At 49.8% G+C, this 13,679-nt stretch overlaps 1 protein-coding gene and 1 non-coding gene across 4 annotated transcripts in view; both read right to left on the bottom strand.

Moving 5' to 3' along the window:
* Positions 1 to 13,679, bottom strand: part of PTPRG (protein tyrosine phosphatase receptor type G) — a 701,064-nt gene that overhangs the window by 75,503 nt on the left and 611,882 nt on the right. For 2 of the 3 annotated variants that reach the window (XM_041764114.1, XM_041764115.1), the window contains exon 13: positions 7,088 to 7,220. In XM_041764114.1, the coding sequence (XP_041620048.1) occupies positions 7,088 to 7,220 (133 nt within the window). The remainder of the gene's footprint in view (positions 1 to 7,087; positions 7,221 to 13,679) is intronic. The other variant, XM_041764112.1, reaches the window with a different exon arrangement.
* On the bottom strand, positions 4,779 to 4,914 carry LOC121496410. Its single transcript, XR_005989220.1, has one exon. It is a non-coding gene; the product is annotated as a U4 spliceosomal RNA (small nuclear RNA).

The raw sequence follows: 13,679 nt of genomic DNA, 5'->3' as shown, positions 1-13,679 counted from the left end.
AATATACTAGCCGTCTGCCTGAGCACGCTGACTGGGCAGTCGGCACACAGCTCCTCGCCCAGCCTCTACCTCAAGTTATCCAAATTGGAAAGAAACCTTCCAAAAATTGTCCTCTTCTGAGTGGCAGCAGCCACGTGGCTGTCTTCTCAGGAATGTTGGGGCCAAGCAAACAGCTCGTCTTGGTAAGACAGGGCACCTCTTGGAATGCATTTTCTGACCGTTAGTAATTCAAAAGGTGCATTTTGTTTTCTTCCTGAGTAGTAAGGCCGACGTGGCACACTTCAAAAACTATTCGATTTACTGCTTCTCCTTCATTTCTGTGGACTCTTAACAGCCCTGAACCATTGCACGGTTGACATGGATTACAATATTTAAAAGGCACACACAGGGCACCATTTGCAAAAGGATGCAAACTGTGACTATTGATTTTTCATCGATTTTATCTTTAGTAGCTGCCCTATGACCCCAACCCCTGCTCCCAAACACTTTGAATGTATTTTCTTCCGGCTTCACAGCAACTTCTGCATTGTTAGGGATTTGCACCCCTACAGCTCTTCAATGCAGACCCTTGCAAGGACCATTGAAGAAAGAAGTTTCTTCTACACATCCATGTTGATGCCTATAAAAGTACTGCTCAAATGGTCTCCAGTGGGCCTCCAGGAATCCTTTAGTTGGGGGGGGGGGGTAGAAAGAGAGAGAGAGAGAACAAACCAGGTCCCTACCTTATTTTCTAGTTTGGGCCTAATGTGAAATAACAAGACTGATCTAATGATCGGCCTCCAGAATTTTTCCAGGAAACCTACCCATTGCTAAACGATGCCAGTGGGTCTGAATAATTAAGGCTATTTCCAGCAACACTCAAGGAATATCCACGTGCTCCGCACCTTATCGTGTATTCTTGGGGCCATGAGACTATCTGTGGCCCATGGTGAGGAAATGGTACTGAGGGATTCCGCTTCTGGGCCGTGTGGTTGGAAACAAGGTGCCACCTTGATTTTTCTGTCCTGCTGCAGCCATTTGGGAAACACGTGTCCCAGAAAGAGAAGATGCAGGTACAAGAGAACTGCCCAGCTCTCTGAGACTATTCATAGGTAACAAATAAACTTTGTGTTGGGAGGCCATTAGGGTGTTGGGGTGCATCCGCAGCAGCTAAATGAAGCTTGCTCAGACACAGGCAATCCTGAGTTAATGAGGCTGCCCACCGGGCTTCCGAGTGGGGTGGGAGGTGGGTTGGTCGTGTCTCTAACCCAGTTACTCAGGGATATGCTTAGGGAATTACCTCTAGGCCCACTGGGAGCATCACGCAAACCAATTTCATTAACCTTTCCTTTTTTGGCCCAAAATAGTTCCCCTCAGTTGGTTCACCTATATTTATACTATATTTAGCTCCACACTATATTTAGCATGACTTTTAGCTATTTCTAGGATAAATACCTCATGCTACTGAGATCATTCAGAAGAATGGACTCTAGAAGAAACGTCCAAAAGCTATTTTCAAGCACTGTTTTGAGCAATGACATGACTGGGAAGGAGACAGCTATACATGGATTACATTTAGGGGACAGCAACGATTTAGGTCTGTAAGTCTGGTTTTATTAAAGAACAACATTTTAGGTACACCAGGACCCAGAATTAAGATTTTAGTTTTCCCTAAAGCAGAGGATAACACAGCTCTTATTGCTTGTTTACCACCTGCCAGGCACTGGGCTCACCATGTCCCAGAGTGCACACCTAATCCTCACGGGAGCCCAATGGGCACATTTCTGAACTGTCCTGCAGATGGAGAAACTGAAGGTGGGAGAGTCGTTTTGTCAGAGACCGGTTTCTCGGCTGTTTCCCCCCTGGCACCTCTCCTAAGGGGACTTTTTTTAAGGGTTTTATTTTCATTCCAGTGAGTTAACATAACATAGTGTTCTATCGTTTCAGATGAACGATACAGTGATTCAACACTTCCCTACATCACCTGGTGCTCATCACAAGTGCACTTCCTAAGGGGCCTCTATAGACATCTTCCTAATCACCAACCCCCAGTGAAATTTTAACACCAGGAATATGCTATGTATTTGTGTACTATATGTATACCCATGTTTCATATATAAGAAGCTTGTTTACCTCTCGAATACCCATTTTTGCCCCTTTGGGAATAACTGCACCTCTGCTAAAGACACTTGCTCTGAGGCCGTGGGTAGTGAGAGGTGGAGCTGGCTCCAAGCCCAGGCTATGTGACCCTGGGCCTGTGCTGCGCCCTCACTAACACAGCACTGCCTCTTCCTCATCTTCTCTTCCTGTAGTGTGGCTCCTGTAGCGTTTCCATCATGCTTAGGGTAAGGTACATATCCCTTCAGGTGGCACCCAGGACTTTCAGGATCTGGCTCTTGCTGTCTCCATACTCTGCTCCAGTGATGCTAAACCATGGGTACCCACTTACGGGGGCCAGATTCTCTCCAGCCCCTGCCTGTACACCTTCTTCGCTAGCTTACAGCTGCTTGCTCTCCAAAACCCAGCTTGGGCAGCAGCTCTCCAGTGACCATTCTCTGATCCCACACCGTCTCCAAGACTGGATGAAGCCCTACCTTTGTGCTAGCATAGCCTCTTGGATTGCATCCTCCAAACATTCTCTATACTTGATTATGTACTCATCTGCCTCCCCCCTCAGACTGTAAGGACCTTGGGAGAGAAGAGCTTATTCCCAAATCCCCAGGCCCAGCATGATGGGTGACAGGTACGATATAAGAATGGCATAAACACAGGAAGTGGCACATGGGTACCACGCCCGTGCAACAGAAGAAACAGCTTTACCATTTCTTCAACAACACAACACTTCTCAACTGCTACACGCATGCTCCAATAATCCTGCAGCTGGGATGGGACTGGAAGTGGCCCCTATTTTTCCAGTCCATGGCCCATGCATTCATGACAGCAAAGTCCTCCCTGAGAACCTGAGGCTAACCAGGCTGAGCTCACGTGCCTACCTTGTTTCCTTCCTCCTACTCACATATGTATTTCTCTGCTAGCCAAGTCTAAATTCTCTTTTCTTTGCAGAAATCCCTCCCCTCTTCATTCCAATTTCCCATCTTTTGGAGCTGACCCCGGCTGCTTCTATCTGCCTGGCACCTGCATCCGATCACCTTTCTGGGTCTTGATGGTCCTTTGGGAAAACACCCATTGCTCAGTTTCAGTACATGTGTTTCACGATGGCAAGACCTCACTTCTGGGCTCCAGACTTAAACTGAAGAGCCAGGCCTGACAAAAGTCTTAAACCCTCTGCTCCAGAAGCTTCTAGGGGTGAACAAGTGACCTGAGTCTGTTGTAAGAGACACCATCTTGGAACTTAACTCTAAGGGAAGAGAAATTCCCTTTCTACTGGGGGTGGGGGGGGCTGCAGCAAGGATGTAGGTCTGTAGGTCTGACATGGGCCAGAGGCCACCACGTAGGAACAGAGCCACAGAGAAAAGCCACCATGGGGAGAACAGACTCTAGAGATGAAGAGGGAGGGAAGCAGAGGCACACAATGCAAGCTGAACCCTGCCTGCTGTCCTTGTTGGATTTCACCACTCTAGATGGGTCTGATGCTCCAAAACTTTTCAATTCCATGAATCAACAGGTTTCCCCACCTTGTGCTTAAGGTAGTTTGAAACAGGTTTTTGTAAATTCTGGCACGGTGGATGGGAATACTGCACACTGCTTAGCCCATAGTGGGCATTCAACAAACATTAGTTCTTTTACCTCCTCTGGCCAAAGACAGAGGTGAGGCACACAGTAGGGCGGTGGCTTGACGGGTCTGCTCATCTCACCTCCAGTGGACTTGACTGAACATCAGTCATGCTTAGCTTCCATAACGTGTAGCTATAGGTTATGGATTCTTGAGCAAAGAGGTTCTATGTTCAAAATCAGGGTTCGCTACTTCTTCCAGGACCCTGGCAAGTCACTTGACTGCCACGAGCTCCCAGTCCCTTATATTTAAATGGGGATAATAGGAGTACCTGTCCTAAGGTTTATTTGGAGAATCACAGGAGATGGTTCCACCCAAGAGCCTGGCACAGTGCCTGGCACTAACAAGTGATTTGGGAAACGTTAGTGAGCACAAGCATCATTGTACAAGGAGACACTAGTGGTGGAAAAGAAATCAGAGGGCTCAGGTTTCATTTCTACGGTCTCATGAATTCATTTGATTGTGGTGTCAACAACTCCAAGCAAACACACTCAGGAACCAGAAGATTAGCTGCAAAGGGTCAGTCCTTGGTGTAGAAACGGCCACCAAAGCGAGCTGGTTTGAACCCCTGGGTGCCAGGCCTGCCACGGAGGAAAACAATCCAGAAGGTTTTGATCTGCCTCAATGCTCTACTTATGTCAAGTCTGTTTGGCAATCATCCACTCTCTCTGTGCCTCAAAAGGCAGAAGAGAAGCACTGTTGTCCTCGCTTCCAAACCACATTGCCAATGGGAAATGCATGTCTCTTCCGCACTTACCAATTTTCTGTGTGAGCTCTCCAATGCTTCCTCCTTTCACATTAATAAGAAACAAAAAAGTTGGACAGAAAATGGGTTCTTGTCTCCTCTAGGCTGTTCTCATGTTTAGCCAACTCATTCGTCCTGATGCTAATTCAATTTTACTTTCCTTCATCTGTAAGAATTTTCTCGTTCACATTTACTTGTGTGTACTGGCATTAAGAGTCTAGTAAAAGCTTATGTGCAGAGTCTACTGAAGTTTAAACTTCTGGTTACTTTAAATCAAGCTTTGGATACATACAGATAGGTATGTATATGTAAAAGAATGCCATAAGTCTATTTTATACATCAAATATTATTCAAAACATTTCCTATTCAGACCAAGTTTTTCAACAGTATATATAATTAGCAATAATCATGTCTCGGATAAACCTCATTGGCTACGATACTGCCACTGTGCAAAGCTCAAGAGTATATACAGTTGTCATTTTCTAACTGGAAAATGCATTTCAAATGAAAGGGTCTTCAAGTTCTCTTTCCTATAATACACAGGCCCTTCTAACATGTAGCCTTTTAGGGCCAACATGCAGGCTTTGGTTGGCCTGGTCTGCATGGATGCTTGGCCACAGAGCCCATGGTCTTTCCTGTTCACAGGGATGGGTTCTTGCGTGGGCAGATGACCAAGGCGGGCCAGTCAGAAACAGTCTTGAGGTTTTTGCTGGAACTGCTTAAGGCAGGAACCTGTCCATACCAGGGCTGCTAAGCAATAGTCACCTGTCTGGGGCCTCCGTACACCCTCTCTGCTCCTCCATGGGGAAGGTCTGCAGCTAACACCACATACACGGTACCGAGCAGAGAGTGTGCAGACTTTTTGTTACTTCTATGTGCTCAGTTAAGCTCATGGTAGGCAGCTTCCAGTTTACCAATGGGCTCCAGACCGATGTTTGCAAAGCACTTTGTCCTGGAGGAGGAACAACATGGAAGGGAGTCTAGGTTCCTGGGCTCACCCCTAAACACCAGGAAGTTCCCGAGCTAGCTAGTCTGTCGTATTTTCAATGCTACATCAGACACCTGGGGAAGCTGGAGATGAACCCTTCCTTTTTCCCTGGTTCTACTGAACTGAGGACAGGCCCAAGGAACCACAGCCTTTCTGTCAGCAGATTCTGCTGATCCCACCTTCAAAATATATCTAAATGTAACTGATTCCTACCACCTGCACTAGTACCCTCATCACCTCCTTCTGGACTACTTCAGCACATCTCCCAGCTGGTGGCTCAGCTTCTGCCCTGATCCTCTCCAGGCTTTTGGCAACACAGCAGCTAGCTAACTCAGAAGTCAGATCACAACACACTTCTGTAGCAAACCCTACTTATCTCGGGGTGAAAGGCAATGTGTTCACAATGACCCCCAAGGTTATACATGACGGGACTCCCTTCTACCCCCATCTCTTCCTGGTACTCTCTCCTATCATTCTCTCCCATGCTCGCCTCCTCCAGCCACACTGACCTCTTAGCTATTCCTGAGAGGTTCCGGGCACATTCCTGCCACAGGGCTTTCTCACGTGCTGTTTCTTCTGCTTGTAACCAGCTCCCAGAGGAGCCCATGAGACTCCCTCCTGCTTTAGGTCTTTGCTCAAATATCACTTGCCACTTAAGGGCTTAACGACTCAGAATACTCACCGTAAGTCCTAGAATGCCCCTCCCCTTACCAGATTTAGTTTTCTCCATCACACACTTAGCATCACCTCAAGTAGCCCATATTTTATTCACGTGCTTTGCTTATGGCCTGTCTCCCCAACCACAAAGTTAGCTCTAGGAGATAAGACTGTCTGGCACATAACAGGAGCTCAAAGTGAATTGAGCGAACAGCAATAAGGAAGCAGGAGAGGAAATACAGGACACCTGTTCATCACGGAGGAAGCTTGTTCCGGGGCAGAAGCCTCCTATTGTGGCCAGAGCGGGGAAGGTAGCCAGGCCAATCGAATGGCCCAGCCTGCCTTACTCGGTTAAGCTGGCTCAGGGAATGTAGCTGGAAAACACAGAACTCTAAAAACAGAAGTTGCAAGCAGGTTTCCCAGGGGGAGCAGTGAAACCAGTTCAAGGACAATGATGATCCAGGGAGGGCTTCAAAAGTCAGCCGTTTTTATGTGACATGTATTAAAAGCCACATAATATGCCCAATGTTTTCCTATCACCCAAATTTCAGCAAAAGGCTATCACAAAAATCTTAGTCAAGAAGGGTCATTATGCAGATACAACAAAGAGGAACATGGCCTCAGAGAAACTGGAAATGCTAGGAAACATAGTCACTCATTTTGCAGGTGCAGAAACTAAAGCTTAAGGAGGAAATGGGATTTGAATCCAGCAAGTATCACTGCTGAGATCTGAACGTCCCTGATTCCCAAGCAAAATCTCCTTTGGCATCAAATCTCAGAAGCTCCTCATAAGGGCCTCGATCTCAACAGTGGCTCTAGCTTACCAGCTGCTTCCAGATAAAGCAGATCCCCCAGTTGGTAACCCTAGAAACACTCCAGCTGCCTCACCTTAGGAGGCCACGGGCTTCCCCTCCCAGGGTAGGGGTGCATACAGCAGAACCTAGCCCCCACATCCCCCTCTGTAGCTACAGCCTGGCTTACTCACCTCCAATAAACTAGCACAGCAATGAGAAGGATGAGGCACACGAAGGTCAAGGCTGACACCACAATCAGAGGGATGATCCACTCCATCCTCCCTGGAGAAGGACGGCTTATCATTCCAGAGGTGTTCTTTTCTGCTGCAAAAGAACATAGCAGTTAGAGGACTGGAGGAATGAGGAGCCAGAGCAAGATCCAGAGCTCTGGTCTCATTTGGGGTGGCTTCCAGAGGACTGAGCAGCCTGCTCTGGCTGCCCTAGGGACAGGAGGGGCAGTCTACAGCTGGCACCATTTCCTACTGTGTTCCAACCCAGTGGGGGGGGGGGGGCTTTTTATCTAATTGCCAGTGGGATGGACTTGTAGATGGAGGTCAAGACATTCTCACACAGAGTTGTATAGAAGAGGGACATCCAGCTTCCCTCCAAGAACATGATGACCCAGAGCAGCTTTTGGATACACTGAAGAAATGTGCTCAAGTCTGATCACAGCATCACACTTGCCTCTAGAAAGGGGCTGGAGTGGTGGGAGGTGGCTGAGAGCCTCCCAGGCTCCCCAGTGCCAAGGCCAGAGGAAGGGCAGGATGGCTTTTACTCAGATAACCAGCTGTAAAACAATGGGTATATTCTTCGCCTGCTTAGCACCTGTTACCCCTTCCTTTCGTATCTACACCCAGTTGTTTTGGGAAAGCACCTCTCCCTAAAAGATAAAGTCGCAGTGGGACAATCATCCAGGGCTCCCAGTCTCCCGGGGAAAGGGGGTGGTCGGGTGGGCATGGGACTCCAGGTGGGGGCACAGCTCTCACCCTGGATTCCCAGCCAGAGACTCACAGACTCGATTACAGCACAGTCCACGGGGAGCACTCAGATGCTTCCGCTCTGCAGCTCCCAGCACCCAGACCCCTGGAGCTTCTGTTTCTGCAGCTTTTCCTCTTAACCCATGCCTCCCCACCCCCACCCTTTGAAAAGTTCAGATACCCAGAGAGAGGAAGCCATGCCTCGCGCTGGGGGCAGCCAGTCTAGAGCTTCGCAGAGAAGTCTGAAATGATCTGGGATCCTCCCTGGGCCGCAGATGCCCCTTACCCAAGCAGGCCCTGGGGATCTTCACAAGTCCCCAGGAGTCTCCAGAAGGAACCCGCTCTCCTTTATACCGTGGGGAAGATGGCTGGAAATCTCCAGGGGGCGCACATGAAGCTCCGAGACGGTGTGCGGGCTGGGAAGATCAGGGGTGCTCACACACAGTCACGGGAGGCAGGTGGCGAGGAAGCAAAGGTGAAATGTGAGCTTGGGAAGAGGTCCCTGGAAAAATGTGCAGCTGGCTGCAGGCTGACTTGCGCTCAGCAAGGATCCTTCTGCGCGGCCAAAACTGGGCCAGCTTTCAGCCAGCCCAGAGTGTCCCTCTGCAGGGTGGCCTCAGTGCGCAGCGAAATCAGGCTGGATTTGCAAGCCAGAGGAGGTGGGCTGGCCAGGAAAGAAAGGATTGGCCCCGGGAGCAGATTTATAAAGAGCCAAGGCTGCTCCTGAGTAGCGAAGAAGTGCGTTACAGAGCTTTCACCAGCTTCTTCTGGCTGTGACGGCCTCCTTGGTTTCCTGCACAGCCCGGGGCATCACACAGGGCCGGGCGGGGGTGCCGGGTCACAGGGCCGGGGACAGGGCCAGGCGCAGCACGGCACTCCACGGCTTAGAGACTAGCTCCCTAACTCTGCTGGCCCATTGCTCCGGACCCCTCGCTCCACAATCTCTCATTGCACGGCTACTGGCCGTATCCCCAGAGTGTGCCAAACATGGTGTGCAGGGATCGGGGTGCAGCAGGACGTCAGAGAGCAACAGCCCTGTGCTGGGGGGCATGAATCACTGCAAGGGGGAGAGGCGGATGCGAGAGCAAGGAATTAGGATGAAATGAATGCCAGGGAGAGCCCACGGGGTGTGTACAGGGGAAGAGGGGTCCTACCCTAAGGGTTCTGGAGGGAGAAGGGGAGTTAGCCGGGTGGAGTGCAGGGACGAAGTGTGTTCTGGACAGTGAGCGCGAGAACAAGGGGGACCGAGATGGAGCGGTAGTGGCCACATCAGCCAGAGCCCTACAAGCTGAATTAAGAAGAGCTTCTAGTCTCAAGAGCATTGGAGCTGCTGCAGACTTGCCAGCTGAGGCTTCCAAGGATCAGATGTGCACGCTCTCCCTCCACCTAATGCTCTAATAGCAAAGTCTGGTGACCAGCTACAAGAACTGGAGTTACATCGAGAATAACTCTGCTGGGCTCCAGCAGGGGGCAGCCCAGCCAGGCAATTATCTGGCGGATGGTTGGGAGGATCTTAGAGACTAGAAAGTCCTATTCATGGAAAGCAGGGCAGGAGGATTGACATTACAGGCCACATGCCTGGTGAATTCAGTATCGACCCTGGGAGACCTTTGCAAACTGGGGGAACTCTCTAGGTCTTCTTTCTCTCCCTGCCTCTGGACAGAAAAGGCTTCTTGCCTCAGCTACTAACCTGGTAGTAACAGGCAAGGCAGGGGAGGAGACCAAATGCAAACTCCAAGTCCTACTCATCCTAAAGCACTGAAAAGGACCGTTGGCCAAAATAGTCCCTCCCATGCATCTCTCTGAACAGTCACTGGAAACACCAGCTCTTAGAGTAGCACTGCCATCCTAAAACCAGTGAACAGTGGCCGCTCCAGAATTTCTGGGCCTTCGGAGTCATGCTCCAGAAGTTCTGAGGGTCAATGGCATGTTCCATTATCCCAGAAATCCCATGTCTGCCACGACATCTGTCCCTCTCTCATCCCCCACAAAGTGAGGGTGCAGGTTTTCATCAGATTCACAGGGAGCCTCGGGTCTCACAAAAGACTTGCCAGAGGAGAGAACAGTCTGCAGAGCAGGGGTCTGGACGTCACAGCTAGCCTGGGGCCCGGCTAGGCTCAACCTCAGGTCACGTGACTGAGTCATTTCTCTAACATTCACAGTGCTTGTGTGAGAATTTTGGGTGTGGGGTGTGGGTGTGTGTTTTAAATATTTATTTATGTATTTATTCATGAGAGACACACAGAGAGAGGCAGAGACACCGGCAGAGGGAGAAGCAGGCTCCATGCAGGGAGCCCGATGCAGGACTTGATCCGGAGACCCCAGGATCACACCCTGGGCTGAAGGCAGACGCTCAATCTCTGAGCCACCCAGCTGTCCCGAGAATTTGGTTTTGAAGGGATAGAGGAGTGAACCTCCTCAGCCACACCTCTCAGTGTGAAAACCTAAAAAGACTGTTCTGCAAACAGCTGGATTTGCCCGGGTCGTTGCCCTAGATGCCAGGCAAAAATACACCTGCTACTGGACTTCCACGTGAGGCATGAGAAGGTTGATTTCATGGTCACACTCACTGTACTGCTTTGTCTGCGCAGCACCAGGAGCCTGGAAGCTCACCGCATCTGTACACAACCACATGAACTCTATTCCTGTCCCTCCCTGGGGGAATTCCTCACTGCTCTCAAGGACAGCTAGGCCTGCTCCCCACTCTCATTATCTCCTTCTGCTTCTCCCCACCCCCCGCTGTGTTCCAGGAACACCCATCCAACCAGTGTGACCTTGACAGGCCACGGTAGGCCCCACTTCTTCACCTCTATCCCTGTCATCTCACTTCCAGGAATGCCTTTCCCATGCTGCCCCCAGAAGCTCCCACTTATCCCCCGCTCTTGGTTCAGGTGCTACTTTCTCCGTGTGGCCTCCCCAAGTCTTCAGTCTGTGCTATCTCTGGGGTGCTGAGCAGAGTTCCGATCACAGGTTCAAATCCTGACTCTGCCACTTTCTATGTGACTTTCAATCAATAACCTGAATCACTCTGGGCCTGGTGTTCTTCCTCTATAAAAAATATAAAGAACCTGCCTCACAGGAGTGGTAGCGAAATTCAACGGGAAGATGCACCTGGCATTGAGCAATGCTGCGTACTTACTGTTGTCCTCATCAACACCCTCATCATGTGCTCCTCTTACTGTACACAGCACACTCAATTATAACTACCCTTTTATTTACTACAAGCTCCCCAGGGGGAGGGCTGACTCCCATCTGTACATGGAACAGTACAGAAGAACAGTGGTGAAGCCTGGTCTCCTACTAGCTCTGCAACTCTGGGCAAGTTACTTAACCTCTCTGTGCATTAGTTTCCTCATCTGTAGAAGGAGATGATAATATTGCCTACTACACCGTGGGACATGAGGATTCAAAGAACCCGTACATATAAAACACTTAGAACGTTGCCAGGTAGCCATTTGACACCTGGTTAATGTTACCGACGGAGATGATCATCATCGCCATCCATTCCCTTGTCAACACCCCAGCAGCATAAGGCAGATGCTGGGTGCTCGTTGGGTGTCTGCTGAATGTGATCGCCCTGTAAGATCTGAGAGTGTAGGTGGCAATCACACAGAAGCTCAGATGAGCCGGGCATTAGCGCCAGAGGCTGCCAGTGCAGAAGCAGAACCTCACAGTTGGCCCTGAGATAAGACCACACCACACTTCTTGCTGTCCTTCCGAAGAAATGCCTGTCCTGCTGCCTGACTCAGTCTGTGGCCTGGCCCTCAAAGGACAAAGTGTAATAAAATGGTCAACTAGTAGGCACACATAACATACTGCCTGGGCTGGGTAGAGATTCTCTTACTCCTGGACCTTCAGTCCCCCAACAATCTTCCCCAAGCTAAGGCCCCCAGAGACTGCAACATCCTATCAACTATTCAGTACAATCAACATCCTGCACTTCAGAGTCAGGCTGACCTGATTACAAATTCTGGCTCAGGCCTTTCTGGCTGGGTGACTCTGGGTAAGTGATTGCCCGTCTCTGAGGCCTCCACGCCCTCCTCTATCAAAGGAAGCCATGATAATAGTCCCATCAGAGGACTTATAAGGAGTAAATGAGATAATCCAACATGAGGAAGACTGTGCAAATTCTGGTCACATCATTTACAGAGCCAGATGTGGAATGCAATCAGGGGGCCTCCAGTTCAAGAGTTCCAAGGTGGGGACGGAGAGCTTGGCGGCGAGCACAGGGCTCTGTGTGACCGCGCAGGTCCCAAGCACCTGAAGATGGCCTCACCGGCCAGGCATGAAGCACAGTCAGTGCCTAACACAGACGTGGCATCCAGAGAGTTCATTCTTCTCTTCCTTTCTATGGAGCCAAGCAATAGTGATGCCAGAGTGGTAAAATTAGACATTGCCCATTTTTGGGAGAGGCTCACTTTCATTCAGAGCTTCGCTTGTAGCCCAGCTGCCTCCTAAGAGGGCCGGCCCAGGTCCTGGGGGGCGTGCTTACCTCCCGATGACCAAATTCCTGACCCCAAAATGAGTGCAGGCCCTTTGAGTGAATGGAGCTTTTCCTCTCCCCATCTCCACCTCGGATTTACCCAGATGGGCTGGTTTTCCCAGCAGGACTAGCCCTCGATTCCTGCCCGCCATGGGTTGGTTGTGTGAACTGGCAGCCCACACACGTGTGCCTGGCTTGGCACCCCCACCCCCACTAATTATTATTAGATGGTGAGGTAGCTGCCAACATTAATGAGCAATAGAGTTCACATAAACCAACAATGGGATTGCCTACCAGTAATGTTTGAGGTTGGCAACACTGGCCTGAGTTCTCACAAGGCAAACATCAGCTGGAACCCAGCAGCACGCTCTCTTCAGGCAGGGCATGTCTCACCTAGTTTGCCACAGTCCTCGCTGCTCCCTGAGGCCTCACACCAGACCTGTTGTCCTCACCCCTGGCCCTGTGGCAGCTCACTCTGGCCAGTCTACTTGCAGTCTGCCGGGGGCGGGGGGACACTCTGACCCGAGGAATGAGCAGAACAACACAGACTTGCATCTTCTCACAGGGCCTCATCATCAAAAGCAAGAATCATGGTTTAAGAAACTCCTGACCAGGATTCTGAGATCACTAACCTGGCTCGAGAGAAGAAGCTGCTTCTGGACAAGGAACCTTTCCTAGTTCAATACTTCTTTCCAAAGAGATTTTATTTTTTAGCCAATTAGGAATTAACCAGGCCACTGCTCCAACCATGCAATGGGGGCCATTCCTGTCAGTGAACTTGGACCTTTTTCATACTGATTCTAGGGCTGCATCTTGCTGGTCCGTGTGTGCCGGGATGAAATGGGATGGGGGTACCAACTAATTACACCCACCTCTCCCTCTGCCTCCATGGCTGTGATAAAGGGCTGCTGGGGAGGTAGGATGAGGGGAGCCAGCCAGCACTGGGACTCAGAGAATGAGCCTGCTTCCCAAATGTCTTCCAGATAATACTTAGAGCAAGATGCTAACTAACCTGCTCTGAACATTTGTAGAAGGGAGGCAAGGATTAATGACCTCCCATACCCCTTCCTCCTCCCAGCTTTTATTTCAGCATCCAGCAGAATCTGAGTAAAGTGCCTCCATTCTGCCTTTTAAAAAAATTAAAAAAAAAAAAAAAAAGAAAAGAAAAACAGTTTTCAGTGGCATATGTCATCACTGAATTAATGCTGTTTGCCTTTTACTGGCTTGGCTCTCATCCCAGTAGAAGCAAATAAAAACGGAGTACAATGTACTATAAATGCTACAGGCAGTGATACATCAGATGGACGCATCTGAAATGCTTCC

The sequence above is a fragment of the Vulpes lagopus genome, chromosome 7 (assembly GCF_018345385.1).
Source record: "Vulpes lagopus strain Blue_001 chromosome 7, ASM1834538v1, whole genome shotgun sequence".
NCBI classification, from domain to species: Eukaryota; Metazoa; Chordata; class Mammalia; order Carnivora; family Canidae; genus Vulpes; species Vulpes lagopus.
The sequence above is the reverse complement of the archived record's forward strand: the minus strand, read 5'-3'. Positions and strand labels throughout refer to the sequence as shown.